This window comes from Nicrophorus vespilloides, unplaced genomic scaffold, assembly GCF_001412225.1.
Source record: "Nicrophorus vespilloides isolate i.1.1-1 unplaced genomic scaffold, Nicve_v1.0, whole genome shotgun sequence".
Taxonomy (NCBI): domain Eukaryota; kingdom Metazoa; phylum Arthropoda; class Insecta; order Coleoptera; family Silphidae; genus Nicrophorus; species Nicrophorus vespilloides.
In genome coordinates, this window is record NW_017099220.1 from 123,817 (window position 1) to 139,742 (window position 15,926).

General features: G+C 35.9%; 1 protein-coding gene across 3 annotated transcripts in view; it reads left to right on the forward strand.

Moving 5' to 3' along the window:
• The window catches only part of LOC108564215 (lachesin-like), a 106,813-nt gene extending 93,443 nt beyond the window's left edge, over positions 1-13,370 (forward strand). For 2 of the 3 annotated variants that reach the window (XM_017923174.1, XM_017923175.1), the window contains 4 exons: positions 3,498-3,791; positions 7,631-7,771; positions 9,735-9,851; positions 12,700-13,370. In XM_017923174.1, the coding sequence (XP_017778663.1) occupies positions 3,498-3,791; positions 7,631-7,771; positions 9,735-9,851; positions 12,700-12,761 (614 nt within the window). In that variant the 3' untranslated portion in view covers positions 12,762-13,370. The remainder of the gene's footprint in view (positions 1-3,497; positions 3,792-7,630; positions 7,772-9,734; positions 9,852-12,699) is intronic. The other variant, XM_017923176.1, reaches the window with a different exon arrangement.
• The last annotated feature ends 2,556 nt before the right edge of the window (positions 13,371-15,926 follow it).

The window sequence follows — 15,926 nt, forward strand, 5'->3', positions numbered from 1 at the left end:
CTTTTTTTTGTTAAATATGCTTTGCAATCGTCTCAACAACCAGATCCAACCCTCCTTTAAGATGCGGCCGTTCCTCTTTCGGCAGCCGCCGCTTTTGTCTTCATTCGAACCGCCCCCGGTGATTGATAATCGCTTAAAATAATCTAAATGCAAAACAGCGGAGGTAACTGCAAAGGCAAACAGCGCCAAGACTAAAGACAGAAGTTAAGAATGATGGTTGGCATCTATCTTGTCAACGGTACGCGGGAACGGGGGCTACATCCCCCTTAACCTAGACTGTTTTTTGGTAGAGGGAGGATTCAGACCGCCCGTCGCTCCCTCCTGATTCGGAATGCTGCGACGCGGTTCTTCTTGTCACGGATATAAATGTTACATTAGACCTGATCTCGGAGTGTTTGTATTTATCTCGGAATGGCAGAGACGGATTCTCCGCAGACAGGTCGCGACAGTCGACTTTTCACTGATGCTACCGTCGCCGCCGCCACCCCGCTCTTCCTGTGAGACCAAGATCAAGCGTTTCCACGAGGGATATCTGCAATTATCGCCGACGCCGTATCTCCTCGATAACAATTACTTAAAACTAACCCACTTCTCCAACATTGGACAACATCTCCATGATTAAATCAATCCCTGATTTTCTAATGGCAGATATTAATAGACCTATAAACCCTCTATCAGTCACTACGAAATACCAATTCTTAAATTGTACACTTTTACCTAACTCTTTTTTTTTCAAAGACACTATCATGATCACAATACAAGTTTATACAAATCGAATAATATTATACCACACATTTTAAATTATATAACAGGGGTGGGCTCACATGAGACCAAAGAGAGCCGCAATCCGGTTTTTCATATTAATGTAATTGCATATTTTTGTATTTTCATATTTTTTCTAAATTATCGTTATTTAATTATATTTATACAAATTTTAAGATTAAATTTAAATATTAGTCACTTAGGAATAATCAGTATTTTGGAGGTTATTTTTATTGTTACTCTATTAGGATTAATTTAGATAAACGCTTTGGATGTAATACGTTATCTTTTGATGACTCACGGAGCTTAGGAAGGGATCTAATGCGATAAGGATAGATATAAGGGTTGGAATAGAGGGATAGTTCAAACCGACTTTGTATCTAACGTATATCGTAAACTCATGCAGGGTGATTGACAGTTCGAAACCTTAATTTATATTATGTAATAATTATAAGTAATGCAAATTTTCGGGTTCGAACGAGGATGTGCCCCAACAGAATGTATCATATTTTATTCAACCTGTAGCTCACAGGCAACACGTGATGTGATCCATTAAAAAATAGTAACTTTAATCAATATACAGTATAAAAAAATGCAGTAAATATATATTATGTTTGGTGCAAGTAAATGCAACCTATGTATGTAAATGCGGTTCATATGTATACGCAAACAAATAATAACGACAATAACCGTCTGTACGCTAAGAATTAAGGTCTCTTGCATAACGTCGGCGGTCTGTAGTGGTATTCGTTCGGCTTCCATAATGAGACTCAGTGTATATTGTGGTTAGCGTGTGCGTGGGTCGGCGACCCATCGTAACTTGAATCCAGCCAACGTGGCTATGTAAATGCAAGGTTCATATTCCTTCACAGGATCCCGCTTGAGTTGATAGATTAATTTAACTAATATTCCAAGATTCACGCGCAGTTTGAGCACAGCCTGTTCGTTTTATTTGAGCACCGCTGAAATCCGCCGAACAATCGCCAAGATATGTCTCGCACAGATTGCATCCCATGATGTCAATAGGCGGAAAACTTATGCAATAGCATTTTGCACGTATCGTAGAGGCATTATAGTTCAGCTATTGTTTGTTTAATTAAAAGAAATGGTATTTCCGGTTATAGCGGAAAAAAATATTTATGAATTTCTGTTGTATGATTCGAATTCATGATAGAAGATGGTTTATTTCCATATACAATGAGTCGGATTAAGGTAATCACTCACAGATTATACTATTGATCTAGTATTAGCTCTTATCACATATACCGATTTACCGTTAATTACAAGAAAATATATAATTGACATTTGACACTGAACTATTGATTTGACAATGATTGACTAATAAATAGGTAATATAATTTGTATAACCAGTCGGGAATATTACATAATTGAAATATGATTCCAGAATTTACTTTTACACTATTTGGTTGTACTTTTTTTTTATTTTACAAGTAATATACTTAAAATATAATCTGAAAACTTAACTTTCAATCGATATGCTATTCTGAAACAGAATTTTAAGAGTGTTTACGAATATAATAGATACTTGTATCAATTGAACTGACAACGTATTTTCATAGTTCATCTTTTGAGAAGAAGCGAGAATTGAATTCACAGCCTCCACAGGTTACAATTGAAAACCGCGCTCAGCCAAATTATCAATGCTTCAATGCTAAAGTTCCTTTGTCGTATAGTGTTTGCGCCAATTCACTAGCTTTACAAAGGATATAAGAAATATTTGTAAAACCACTATATACAAGTGATATTAGTATTAGCTGAATCCATAATACTTGGCATGAGACATGAATGTTTATTAGACATAGTAATTATTATTAGTTAAATATTGCATATTAAGTGTGGTTGCAGCTTTAATAAAATAAATGTTTAGTTTTTCTTTCAATTTGACGATGAGGGTAAAAGGGCAAGTCATGAAATCGAAGTGTAGGTTGGTTGGATGCATTGATTAAAATGCTGCACAGCTTCGGAAGGCGAAGGTTCAGTGTATATTTAATTAATACACGGTGGCATTATCATTATTTCAGCCCCGGGAAATAATTTCAGCGCCGTTTTAATATAGATTATAAGGGTTTGGGGATGGGCAGCTTTAACCCTCTTCAAGTAGAATATCTTGTATACCCAAAATCCAGATAGAAACCAACATGCGAGCACGCACTAAGTTCAAGTGAAGGGTCAAGAAATTGTGAAACCTGATGCGAGATGGTAAATAAATAATTATTTGAGGCCATTAACAGAGTACATACAGCGAAGGGCGTAATTCTGTTAGGAAGGCATAAAATCAGACGGCGAAATGAAAAGGGAAACGTCGAGCGAAAAGTCTGTCTTTCTTTTTACATTTCCTTTTCTCTGTCTTTCACCCGCGCTGTTCTGTTATGTTCCCTTTTTTTTATTATTATTTCTTCTCCCGATGTAGGAGAGAAGCAATTGTCGAAGGGCGTAAAGCCGCGGAAATGTAATGCATTTAAAGAGGTTACAAAGGGTAAATGATCATGTAAACAGGGAGTTCTTGGGGACGTGGGGTGGGTTTTTTGGTGTTTGGCGAGGGATGGTAGCCCCTTGGCGCATCCGTTGGTAAACAGCCTTGTACACCTTTTCGCACCGCGAACTGTTTTGCATGCTATAATGAAGGCGCACTCCTGCGGATGGCAGAAGTTGATTCCGTCGGTGCGATAGTTGAAGTTGAATCGATCCCCGACATGTTTTTCCCCGTGTTGCAGTCCCACCGATGCTGTTGATCCCGCACCAGCTGGTCGGAGCACCTCTGGCCTACTCCGTGACCTTGGAGTGCTTCACCGAAGCTCATCCCAGCTCCCTGAACTACTGGACCCGCGAAGATGGTCAAATGATCCACGAGTCCCGCAAGTATCATACCGAGAACATCATCGGCTCCCCCGCCTACAAGACTCACATGAGGCTGGTCATCTCCAACATCCAGCAGAACGATTACGGCACCTACAAGTGTGTAGCCAAGAATCCGAGGGGCGAAACGGACGGCACCATCCGGCTGTACAGTAAGTAATAGAACAGTAACAGTAACAGTTCCGACACCCTCGCCGTCTCTATATCTCTCAGTCTGTCTCTCTCGTGCTCTCAGTCTTAGCGTCTATCTCTTCTCCAAAACCTCCAACCCCTCTCGATTCGATTCCCCCGGCCAGATAATATAACAGACGGCGCGGCTCTCGCGCGCGGTAATTAAACTACGTAAAGTAATTAAGATTAGACACTGCAGTCGGTATCAGGAACATCTTAATATTTGGCTCTGAATGGAATAAATTATTAGTGCTTGCTCACCACAAGCCGTTCGGATGTCATAAATTACCCCGTTATAGAGCAATTTGCCATAAAAGTGGAATCGCCGGACGGCAGCGTGTCATATATCTGAAAACCGTTAGAAAGTACTTTTCGCGAAGAAACTTGTGCACAACAATAACGGCGACAGATGCGAGCTCGTATTTCATGCCCCATGAATGTCCGACCTTCCACCCTCTCAACCCTCTCACTCTCTCTTTCTCTATCTCTCTCAAACTACCTATCTTTCATATTCACCCGCACTCACCCTCATCCCCCTCATCTTCAATATCAATAATTACAGAAAATTTATAACTGAACGAAAACATACCAACAATATTCATTAACTTCTGTCGCTGATTTATCGCATAACAACAAAAATAATAACCACGCATCCATCAAATCTGTTTTGCAAATGAATCGTTATTCAATAACATGTTTATTATGTGTATGTGCGCTTTCATTAAAACTGAATAAAACAAGCATACACAAACGAAATTAAATCAACTTTGTAAACAATTAAAAAAAAATAATGACGTATATTACATTTTTATACACAATTAAAACTGGCAAATGTTTTTAATTTCATCACAATTCATCAAGCAATCAATAATTCACTGAAGCAAAAACATATTTGTTTGTTTGTAAAAACGAAAATATATCTGAATTTGATACAATTAGTTTATATGTTTTCTGGAACTTTCATACTCATTGGGGAATTAATCGTATTTCATGAAGTTTTTCCATCACAATTACCAGCTTGTTTTCTTTGCTAAATGAGTCGTTATTGATTTGATTTCGTCGTTCCGACAATTTCTAATACAGTTATTACTGCTACAATCTTGGTTTCATCAATATACTACTTTTTTTTGTAAGTATTTAAAAACATTTATAGCCCTTTTGTCCTATATGGTCCAATAAAAATTGTTAAATAAAAATAAATTACATGTTATAAAAATATTATATTGATATCAGAATCTTTCCGATATATTTTCGTATTTAAAATACACATAAAAAATATAATCAGAGTACTAGTCTTAATAACAATTTGCAATGTAGACATTTCTAATATTGAATTTTATAGATTTGATGGTTGAAAATTGCGCTAACAGTTGATTAAACGTTTTTGTATGAATTCTAAACGAAGCATTGGATGGATTCGCGATAAATCAGCGGAAGTTTATTGATATATCGGTGGGCCGCATCCGAAACGTGAAGGGCAGTTAGCAGCTAGCAATTCTCGTTGAAATCAGCTATTAGCAAACACGATCTGGTTGCTAGTTGCAATTGGCCGTGTTAGCAGCTAGACATGGTACTTCCATTTGTCAATCCTGTTGCCAATCGCGCAACACAGCTGCATAGCCTCGCGAGTCTCACTTGAAGCGTACAGACAGATGTTCGATTAGTTAAATGGATCGTAAACATAACAATGTCAAGATTAGTTTCGAACGGCATGCGAAAACAAAAATACATATATATTCTTTAGATGTTTGTGTATACGTATATATATATATATACAAATTCAGGGGCTGAAACGAAAGACGGGAAAACAGGAAGAAAAAAAAAGAAATCGCTGAGCGAGGGATGCAAAGCATTAAAGGGGTAGAAAGCGATCACTTATTATTATCACATTACACCTCCTCCGCCTCACTTTGCACGCCTCCCCTGTCACGCATGCAGTTTTATTTATGTGAAGACTTGATGTCCCAGACCTGAGGTACGTATTCGCCACTTCAGTTGTATTTATATTAGGGTTTACTCTTTTACAGCCACGTTGTTTTCTTTTCTTTGTTTTTTATGTTACGAGCAAAAAAAAACGACCTCGAAAGTGTACGGATTAAATCCTGAGTTGTTGGCTAGACGATGGTATGTTTGTATTACTTCAAGTATTCGAGCTACGTACTCTTTTAGTCATCAGTATCCCAGACGCAAACATTCGTTATAAGTAGTTCAAATATTCTTAAGATCACAAAATAATATATAACAAACTGTCGGACGAAAAAAAAATCATTTCTCATTGCAGTTTACACTTGTAAATTTTGTATAATTATTTTTTTTTATTTCACCTTAATAATAATAAAAATCTCCAATTGTAACCAAAGGGCTATCGTTTCACCTTAATTTATTATAAATTCGGAACAAAATGTGGTAGAATTTATTAAAAAAAAAGAAATTAATTCATAAATATAATTTGCTTACACACATAAATTCCGATTTGTATAAATTATTGTTTAATTGATTTATATTTTAGAATATTTTATTAGGAAAATCCAATATTAGAAACTTATTTTCTAAATTTACTTCATAAAACATAAAAACAATATTTATTAATGAGTCTAAGCTGTTGACAATTGAGGAATTTCATGTATAACGAGGAACTTCTAAATAAAATTAGGTAAGTAATTATCGTATTGATATGCTGTAGATAAGTGAATGCCATAAATTGAGTTGGTTTGAAGGATTCGTTTCGTTTGTGGTACTGTTTTTTTTTTGCTTTCTTTTCGAATGTGTGAAAACATTGGAGTTTTTGAAGTGCTAATTGTAATAGTTTGCGGTCAAGTTGGGGGATGTTTGACAGCCGGATCATACATAATGGAACAACACCACCTGACGCGCTCGAACTGGGGAAAAAGTTGGACGACCCGCGGCGGAGCACGCTTTGATTTATTAGTTTGTACATAGTCCGGTGTCCGTGTCACAGGACCAAACTTGACTGCATGATCGTATTCATGCTGTATATATTTAAATGCAGTGCGGAGATGAAACACAGATGCAATATATGTATATATAACTATATATATATGTATACGTGTGCGTCCGTGTGTGTATGTAGCCCGTCTACTCTTTTATCCAATTCTGGAGGTTGTCTGTTTGGCGTCGTCATCTCTCGGTCTGGAAGAAGAAGAAGCATCCTCCATAATCGCCCCACCCCCGTCGTCTCCCACTATACTCTTCCCAGAGGTCCCTTTTCATCTCATAACGTGACAAGATTCACAAAGTAACACCGTGCTCAACACGTGTCGTTACTATAGCAACAGCTTGGCCTGGCGTCCCACTACTTGCTGACTCCTCGAGCTCGTTTCGGAGATCATTCCGAAATAATCCTACAAATGTGCGTTTTCACTTGAAAAATCGCTGAATTATTGCCGTGTCCCACTAACACACCAACACCGGAAGAAGCAACGAAGAATATATTCGCAATAAAATAAATAACCAACAGTAAATCCGAATGTTGGCGCTAAAATCCAAAGTGGCGAACGACCTCTCGTTGCGTCTAATTGAGTTTTGTCGTTCAATCAGTGTCAAAGCGATTCATGAAACGAAAATGAATATGCGGCCTAACACGTTGTCACGTTGCCGTCCGGTCCTCCGCCGTCCCACTTAACGGTGGTGATTTGCCACGTCACAGCTCGCGTCACGGCAAACCGAATAAAAATCTAAACTAAAAAAATAAAAATGCAAAACAATAAATAAAAGCGTACATGAGAGGCGATGATCAAAATGGTGTTAGGTAATCTTTTGATGATAAGTTGTGGCAAATTGATGGGTGTTTCTGTCGCAGCTACAGCGCCGCCAACGACCTCTCCAAAGCCGACCACCACGGACCCACCTAGCCGGAACAAGGATGGCTGGGCCAACGGCGACCTCAACAACTCGGTCTACGGAAATCAGACTTCCCTCAATATGCACCTTGCAGATAAAGGTAGCCATCTTACCACCCCTAACTAACACGGGAGCCCGCATAATGGATCCCCTCGCCGTCCGAACCACCCCTTCCGAACACAATCATCCCCTAATTAATAATTACTCATTTAATTTCTCCAAAGACAACACCGCCTTCACAAGTACACAGACCCTTATCATGTTCTTTTCTACCGACGCGTTTTCAACCACAGCTCGCATTGGACTAAAACGCCGTAAGAAAGGCTCAACGACTCTGTAATTCCCATCAATTTCATATTGCCAATTCGTTTCAGTGGGTTCTCAATTAACAGAGTTTCACTATAAAGGATCATCGTTAAACCCATAGTAATTTGCAATTAACACCGCATCCAGTAATATGCTTCTTATTGCTCTTAATCAAATACAAAACAATTATAGGAATTATTTTATTTTACTATAATAAACACTACTATTTTCATAACTAACTTATTTTCCAGTTCATCTTAATAATAACTGAATTTCTTACAAAAACAGCAAACATTATTTAAAAATAATTAACAATAACTATATTTTGAAAAAGAGACAAGAAGACTTCGAAACAGATTAATAAATTTTGTAATAATACAAATATTTAAGAAAAAGTCAATAAATTCGGTTCCAAGAAATGTAATTACAGTAATGAAAGCAAATTTTAATCCTGGAATAAGGTCAATCTATGGAGATATAAAGGATAATCCGCATTCTTTGTATCCTTTGATTTCCAATACTTGAATGAAATGCAAATTCTCCACAGGAGGCAGACAAAATGATTTTACATGAATCAAGCATATTCAATGATTGCATAAAAATAATTATTTGTAGGTTTGATTTCGTATTCGGATCCAATAAAATGTATTAAAGCTGTTTGTTTTTCTTTTTCTTTTATTCCTTTCTTTTTTGATGTTCGATTTAATGTATTTTTTTTATTTAATTGCGTTTATATTATGTTTGCTCAATTATATTTTGTTAAAATTAATTTTCTTTCGTCTCGTTATGATTCTTGCGCTCTTACTATTGTGGATTTTATGAAATCAATTTTATACGAAAGCTAATATAAGGGTGTTTGCTTTTGGAGCAGATTTTTGACTTGGTCCATAGATCAGGATGTTCCTTTATAGTCGAAGTCCTTGCAAATATTGGATGAGACAGGTGTATGTGTGTATGTGCGCGCGTCTTCAGGACTACATTTTACATGTATATATTATATAAATGGAGACCCAGTTCCGGGTGCGTTAATTCCTAGCCTTCCCCCAGTTCATTTGAAGTCTTCGTATACCTTCTAAGCCAAGAAGGATAATTGAATAAACCAATTCGACTTTTCGACGATTCCCCTCGTCAGATTCATCCATGCTAATTGCAAAATAAACATGTTATATGGTTGAGTGCGTCTCCACGACTCGCTGACGTTCAGGGGCTATTGTCTCCATTGATGGAAGCGACAGGATCGACGCAGGATTCGAATCCTGCGATGCGGCGTTATCCTCTGTCGACCCAAGCACGATGCATCGTTATTATTATTTTATTTTTATCACACGTTCGATACTTGAAGCACAAGCACCAAGCAATACCACAGCATGGCTACTGAGCACAGAATAGCACAAAATTGCTGAACTTTTAGTGCCTATGTTTTCTCTCTCTTTCTTTCACAAACACAAGATACACAATCTGACTTTTTGTTTGATTTTGTTCTATCAATTTCTCTGTCATTTTCTAACACACACACCGATCACCCCTGCATCTGGAGACTACCGCCTCTTAATTAACCGTACTTGTTTCAATCCGGATCAGGCAATAAATAATTCAGAATGGATCACAGCCCTCCCTTCGCCCACATGTATAGAATTGTGCGTGTGTGCGTATACGTTTCCGGTTTCTCCCCTCGTCCAAGAAGCGAACGAAAATCAGTAGTCGTGGATACGTTCGAGCTTATTGTTTCGTATTTGATGTTCACCGCATTTCCGTAGGTTCCAAATATCAATCGAACCTGAATGAGATCGACAAATCCGAACAGAAGTCCAGCTCCGAGAACGACAGCAAAGGAGTCATCTACGATTGGCCAGCTTCCGATGACAGCTCAGCTCGTAAGTATCTCAAAAAATATATCAAATAAAACATATCAATATATATATTGTGTTTCCTTAAAAAAAAACTAATCAACTGATAAATTGAGCTGCGTATTATACTCGAGTATGAATAAACGACGAATATAACTAAATCTTACTTCCTTGATTTTGTTACGTGTTAAAAATAACAATTGCTTAGGGTAAGCAAATGAGTTTATTGTGTCAAATACACGTGATGTGAAGGCATCAAAATACAGATTGAAGAAATGTGAAATTGAAGTGTTGAAATTCGAAGAAGGAAATCGCGTACTTTGTTTTTCTCGGTGGGAAAGCGTGCGCCGTAGAAATTGAAAGCTTTTCTTTACATTCGCTTTTGAACAAATGGAAAAATACGCTCGCAAAAGAGCGCTGATCATTTAAGCGATTTCTATATACCAGTAATGATATTGGATTTGTAGCCTCAAAACTTATATATCACTTTTCCGATCGTCAAAAAGCACATTACCTCGGACGAAAGTTAGCTCATTACCAATCGAGGATCGATAACACCCACAAAACACTATTCCGTTAACAATCACAAGTGTAATTTGTATAAACTGTTTTAGTTAATTAATAGATACATAATTTGAAAAGAAAAATACGTAATAAGGTAAATACTTAAAGGTTTAATGATTCGAACTATATACTTATTAGTAAATATAAAAACAAATTGTAAAATATTGGTTTATAGTAGTATCGAATGTGAAGCTTTGAACTGTAGTATAACTTTGGTATACTGTCCAATTGGAATATAAATTATCACTAATTTAAAGTTAAAGCTTTGGACTATAAAATTATTAGTAAAATATGAAACCTTATGTAGTATTGAAAATATATGTAGAAATTTGAAGTTTAAGCTTTAGATTAGGAGAAATCTTTGGAACACTTTGCAATTGGAGGTTGCAAAATGGTTTGTAACAGATTTGAAGCTTAAGCTTTTGGTCTATAAACTCATTACCGATTTTGGATCGATGAGAGGATTGCATTGTGGGAAGCTAGTGCAAGCATCAGGAATCTTCATAATTCGAATATAAATAATACCGAATGCGGATGGAATATCAAGCATGCATTGTGACTGGAGAAGCAGACAACATGACCGTCGCACATACAAATGCACTCCCTCTCTCCTTCTCTTGTTCCACCCACGGGTATTTTCATATAAGAACGAAATCTTCGATTCCGAATAGTGCAACGGACGGAATGGAAATAAGCGGAACACTTGTAATGAGTGAAGTACGCTGAAAGGCGGTCGTGTATATTTGATGCCCATGCAGAATTCATTGAGTTCGAGAAAATGCAAGTGATGTTGAATAATTACATTGGATCTAGGATACGAGGCGTGCATGATAAGTTCGCGCTCCTGCGGACTTTTCCTGGATCCAGGACTTAGACTTGGCCCCAAGAGATTTCCCTATCCGACTTGCGGTCTCGAACTGGAACACATACACAGGGTACAGCCCCTTGCAAAAAAATATATATAGATATACGTATGTGGGTATATAGATATGAGATCTGAAGTCGCATCATTGCTCCGGGTCATATAATATACATAAGGGGGAAGGAAGATCCAGGCTTCAGCCCTTGAAACAATTACGTCTTTGCAGCGATAGCAATAATTCGATTCGCCAGTCCAGGCGGATGGATGGAAAGGAAGAAAAATCTGTGATACTCTGAAAGCATTAGAAAAAAAAGATGATGAGGGTGAAGAGAGGAGGGTACGAGAAAGTTAACTTTCTGACATGCATGTATGTCGATAAGTTTGTTGGACATTCGTATAGAGGTCAATACGAGTCATAGGAAATTGAGAAAACTCTATTTCCGACAGCGTTTACTCCGCATTACACGTAACGCGTGAAATATATTTAAAGCCCGCAACAATAACACTACCGAGAAGAGCAGGAAGCGAAAAAAAGTATAACCTCTCTTTTTCACTCATTCTCTCTCTCTCTCTCTCTCTATATATATATATATTTTATGTGTGGTATAACTGAGAAGAGAGATGAGAAGGAAATAAATAAAAAGGAGAAGGATCGTGCACATGTATGTGGAAGTGTATATAAGGAAGCTCGAAATTTATTTCCAAGGGAGTGGATGTCTGACTTTTAAGTTTCCAACGCTTTGGGAAAATATAAAATGCGCGGCCGCCGCTAAAGAGAATATTATATGCGGCTGGGGAGAACACATCAAAGACAATGTCTGTGGATGCATGGAGGAACTCGGACCCGACCTCAAATACTCAATTAATTATGAATCCTATTTGAGAATCATCCGCCACCTACGGTGGAAGGAGCATTGTACCCGGAAAACTACATCCAATTAAAACTACAATATGAATGCTGCAATCTATCTTCCAAAGTCATTAATACTATAATCAATATTCCCGATTTGTTAATGAGTGTCCTATCTACAAACATAAATGGATTCTCAAAGTATCTAAAACAGTGTAGCAATTCGAAAATGGATACATCTAGTAGAGTATGGTGTGTTATGTATATTTTTCATAGGGTACATAAGAATTTTAGATAGACACAAAAAAGGTTGGGAGTCACTGATCTAAAACGTTGAAAGAAAATTTACTTAAATTAACAAAGTAATTAGAAATATATAATTTGTCCTAACCAAAATGTTGCAAGGTACATTGTAACAGCTTCCAATCTAAAGCTTTGAACTATTATAACATAAATTTCGAGAAATTTTTAGTATATAATGGATTTGAATAATTAATACTAATTGTCCTATTGGTACAAACATTTTAAACAAATGAGAATTTGCAAAAAACAACTTTTCAAGGATGACCAACTTATTCTGTTTCTTTTTTCTTTTACAGAAACCATCAAGATCTCAACTCTTTGGGTGCCAATACTCATCATCTTCTTATACCAACGATGAATGACTCGCCATCAGTATAAACTTCCTCTCACCTCCTGGTCCAGCAAGGAAGTCTAAGTCATTCTTTCTTTTTGTAACTTTTCATTTTCAAAATTTCGTTCGGAACGATGCGAGCGCACCCAGTACCCTGTCAGTCATCCACCACTAGATCCCAATGAATAATAAAAAAAAGTAACAAAAAATGCGCTTCAGGAATACTGACCGGGTACTTGATCCTCGCGGCGTTCGTCCTTTAATCAGGACGCTAACAAAGGCATCATTGTCTAAGATATTTATAATATGTTATATTTTCAATCAAGACTGACTCGGTTTAGCATAGACCAGTAGGTCCGAACCTCAAGTTCGTGACAGACTGCTGTAGATCCTTTCGTTTGCAATAGACCCCCCGCTTCGTGTTATTAAAAAAAAAGAAGAAGAGAAAAAAAATGCAAAGAAAAATCATTTATTGGAAAATATATCAAGTGTATGTAGCTTTATGTAGCGTCCAAAAAAAATGTATATACATATATATTGCATATGTATATATCTATATACAAGTATGGAGATTATAAAAGTGAAACATATATTAAATATAACGTTGATGTACAATTAAAACCAAAAAAAAACGACGGGCCTTGTAAATAACTAATTGAAACTGTAGCCAAAGAAAAAAATTAAATATGAAAATGAAAAGGAATGAATATTACAAAAAAAAATAAATACAATATATTTATTGATATCTACAAGGTGCGGTGTTTTCCCCCCTTTCCTCCCTTTTTGTGGAAATCTACTGATCGCAACAGTTCTAGTACGTCCGAGAGGACTAAAGCCCTTCTTATTCCATCGTCGCCTTGACGTACGCAATGCATCGCATGAGCGTGTGGGCTTCAAAAAAAAAACACGACGAATAACGAAAATCATTGCTTTTATATATTTTAGGAAGCATTCCTGTTCTACCTTTAAACCAAACAGGGTATTAGACGTTTCATAGGGTTTATTATACAAGAGATGATGATAATAATGAAGATATACTAATTAATATGTAGTTGAATGTGGCATCAGTAGAACCCACGCTACTTTCCATTCGGAAAACCCGAAACACAAAAAAAGGAGAAAAAAAACATAATTATATAAATTAGTCGAATAAAATTGTAATTGTTAGTGTTAAGGGGATGAATTTTATTTTACTAAAACATGGAGAATTTGAAAAAAAAATAATGAAGAGTAAAACGTTGATGAGCTTAAGAGGATGATGAAATTATTATTACTATTATTATTATACTTAGGTATAATATATTGTTTAATCTAATGTAGATAATGATTATTTTTGCGATAGTATGGAATGTAAATATATTGTTTAAATTTGAAAAGAGTGACAGCTGGAGCGCGAGAATTTGTTGTTTTTTTTTAAATGAAATATTCACAAAAGATGGCGCTTTTAATTGTTGTCTTTAATCAACAAAATCAAATATATAAATATGTGTGAACAAAAAAATATATATTACGTAACGGTATTTCCATCTTGCGGTTAACGTTTTTATTATGATGAATTTGCAGCTCTGGGTTAATGTTAATCTGAAGCGTGGGAATACCGAGCACAATACGATTTAACAAGAAACTATGTAAACCATGTATAATAAATGTGCTCTATCCGTTTGTAAAAAGAATAATAAAAACAAACATTAAAGACAAATCATTTGTTTTATTAATTGTAATGAATCCTTCCTATAATTAAAAATTGATAGAAATAATGAAGTTCAATTTATCAAAAATCCATAAAGATATTTTCAATATATTAAAAATTCTATTCAATTTTTTTCCAAATTCTACAGCTCGTAGCAGGCGACTCGACGACAGTACGAAGATATAAGTAGGAAAGGTGAGATGCCAGTGGTCGATGATGTAATTTGCTTAAGGGGTTGTTGTTCTCGAAAAACTGAAAAAAAACGTCTTTTCTCTGTTTTTTCAATTTCTACAGCTCATATCAGGTTACTCGATGACAGCACGAGTATAAATGTAGCCTCGTTGGAAGGGCGAGACATTCTGTTTTCATACAAGTTGTTGATGATGTAATTATATTTAGAGGTTTTCGAGTTATTAACTATCCATTCATTCAATTTACTTTTCTTCCAAAAAAAAACTGGAAAAAAAAAAGTTTCTCTGTTTTTCAATTTCTAAAGCTCATAGCAGGCAATTCGATGACAGTACGAAGATATAAGTAGAAAAGGTGAGATGCCAATGGTTGATGATGTAATTTTCTTAAGGGGTTGTCGAGAAATTCACGAAAAACTGCAAAAAAAATAGGAAGAAAAACATGTAAATATATTCAAAAACAAACACTTTATTTCGTTTATTATTAATTACATTTCCAACTTGTCAAAAATTATATATTTATAAATTCGGATTAGTGTGTACATAACTTTATGATTATTTTCGTTCAGTAAATCAGAGGGGGGAAAACGTTATTTGTTTAGATTAATTAATGTAATAATTTAAACATGATTATATATATTTCACTTGCAAAAGGTAGGAGTTTTTTTCTGATTCTTGAAGGAATGTAAGGTCCTGATAACGAGATTTCCACCTACCGACTTAGAGTTTGCGTTGAGGATATTTCTGACATATCATTTAGAAGATGTAACTTTTGAAAAATACGACAACTGTAAATTTGCTTGTCTGAAATAGTATTTTTACTAATCAAATTTTTTCTCACCAAATTAATTAATCTTATAATTACAGTAGAAACTAATTTTTAAAATATTTTATTCCAAATTGTTGAATGTTTATAACAAATGTTGTATTTAGAAATATGAAGAAGATGTAAAGTATGTAAAGAAATCAACAACACGTGTTTAATTTATTTATTGCTGGTAATAAAAGTAAATCCATGTAATGCGAGTGATTACAATTTGTCTGGTTTAATTTAAGCTAATTAAGTCCTCTGGAACAATCCAATTTGCATTATACAAAAGGAATTTACTCCCACAAACTGGGAACACAAAAGGTAAGTGCAAATCTTTTTCACTCGAATTACACCAAATTAACACAAAAAGCCAAACTCCGACGGAATGGGGCGCAAGAGAGAGAGAAAGAGAACTTTTCCTGCCGCCCTTCAACTGCGCCCTACGATTCTCCAATCGTTGGACAAACTCTGGCCTCTAGCCTAGATGTGTGTCTAAGATATTT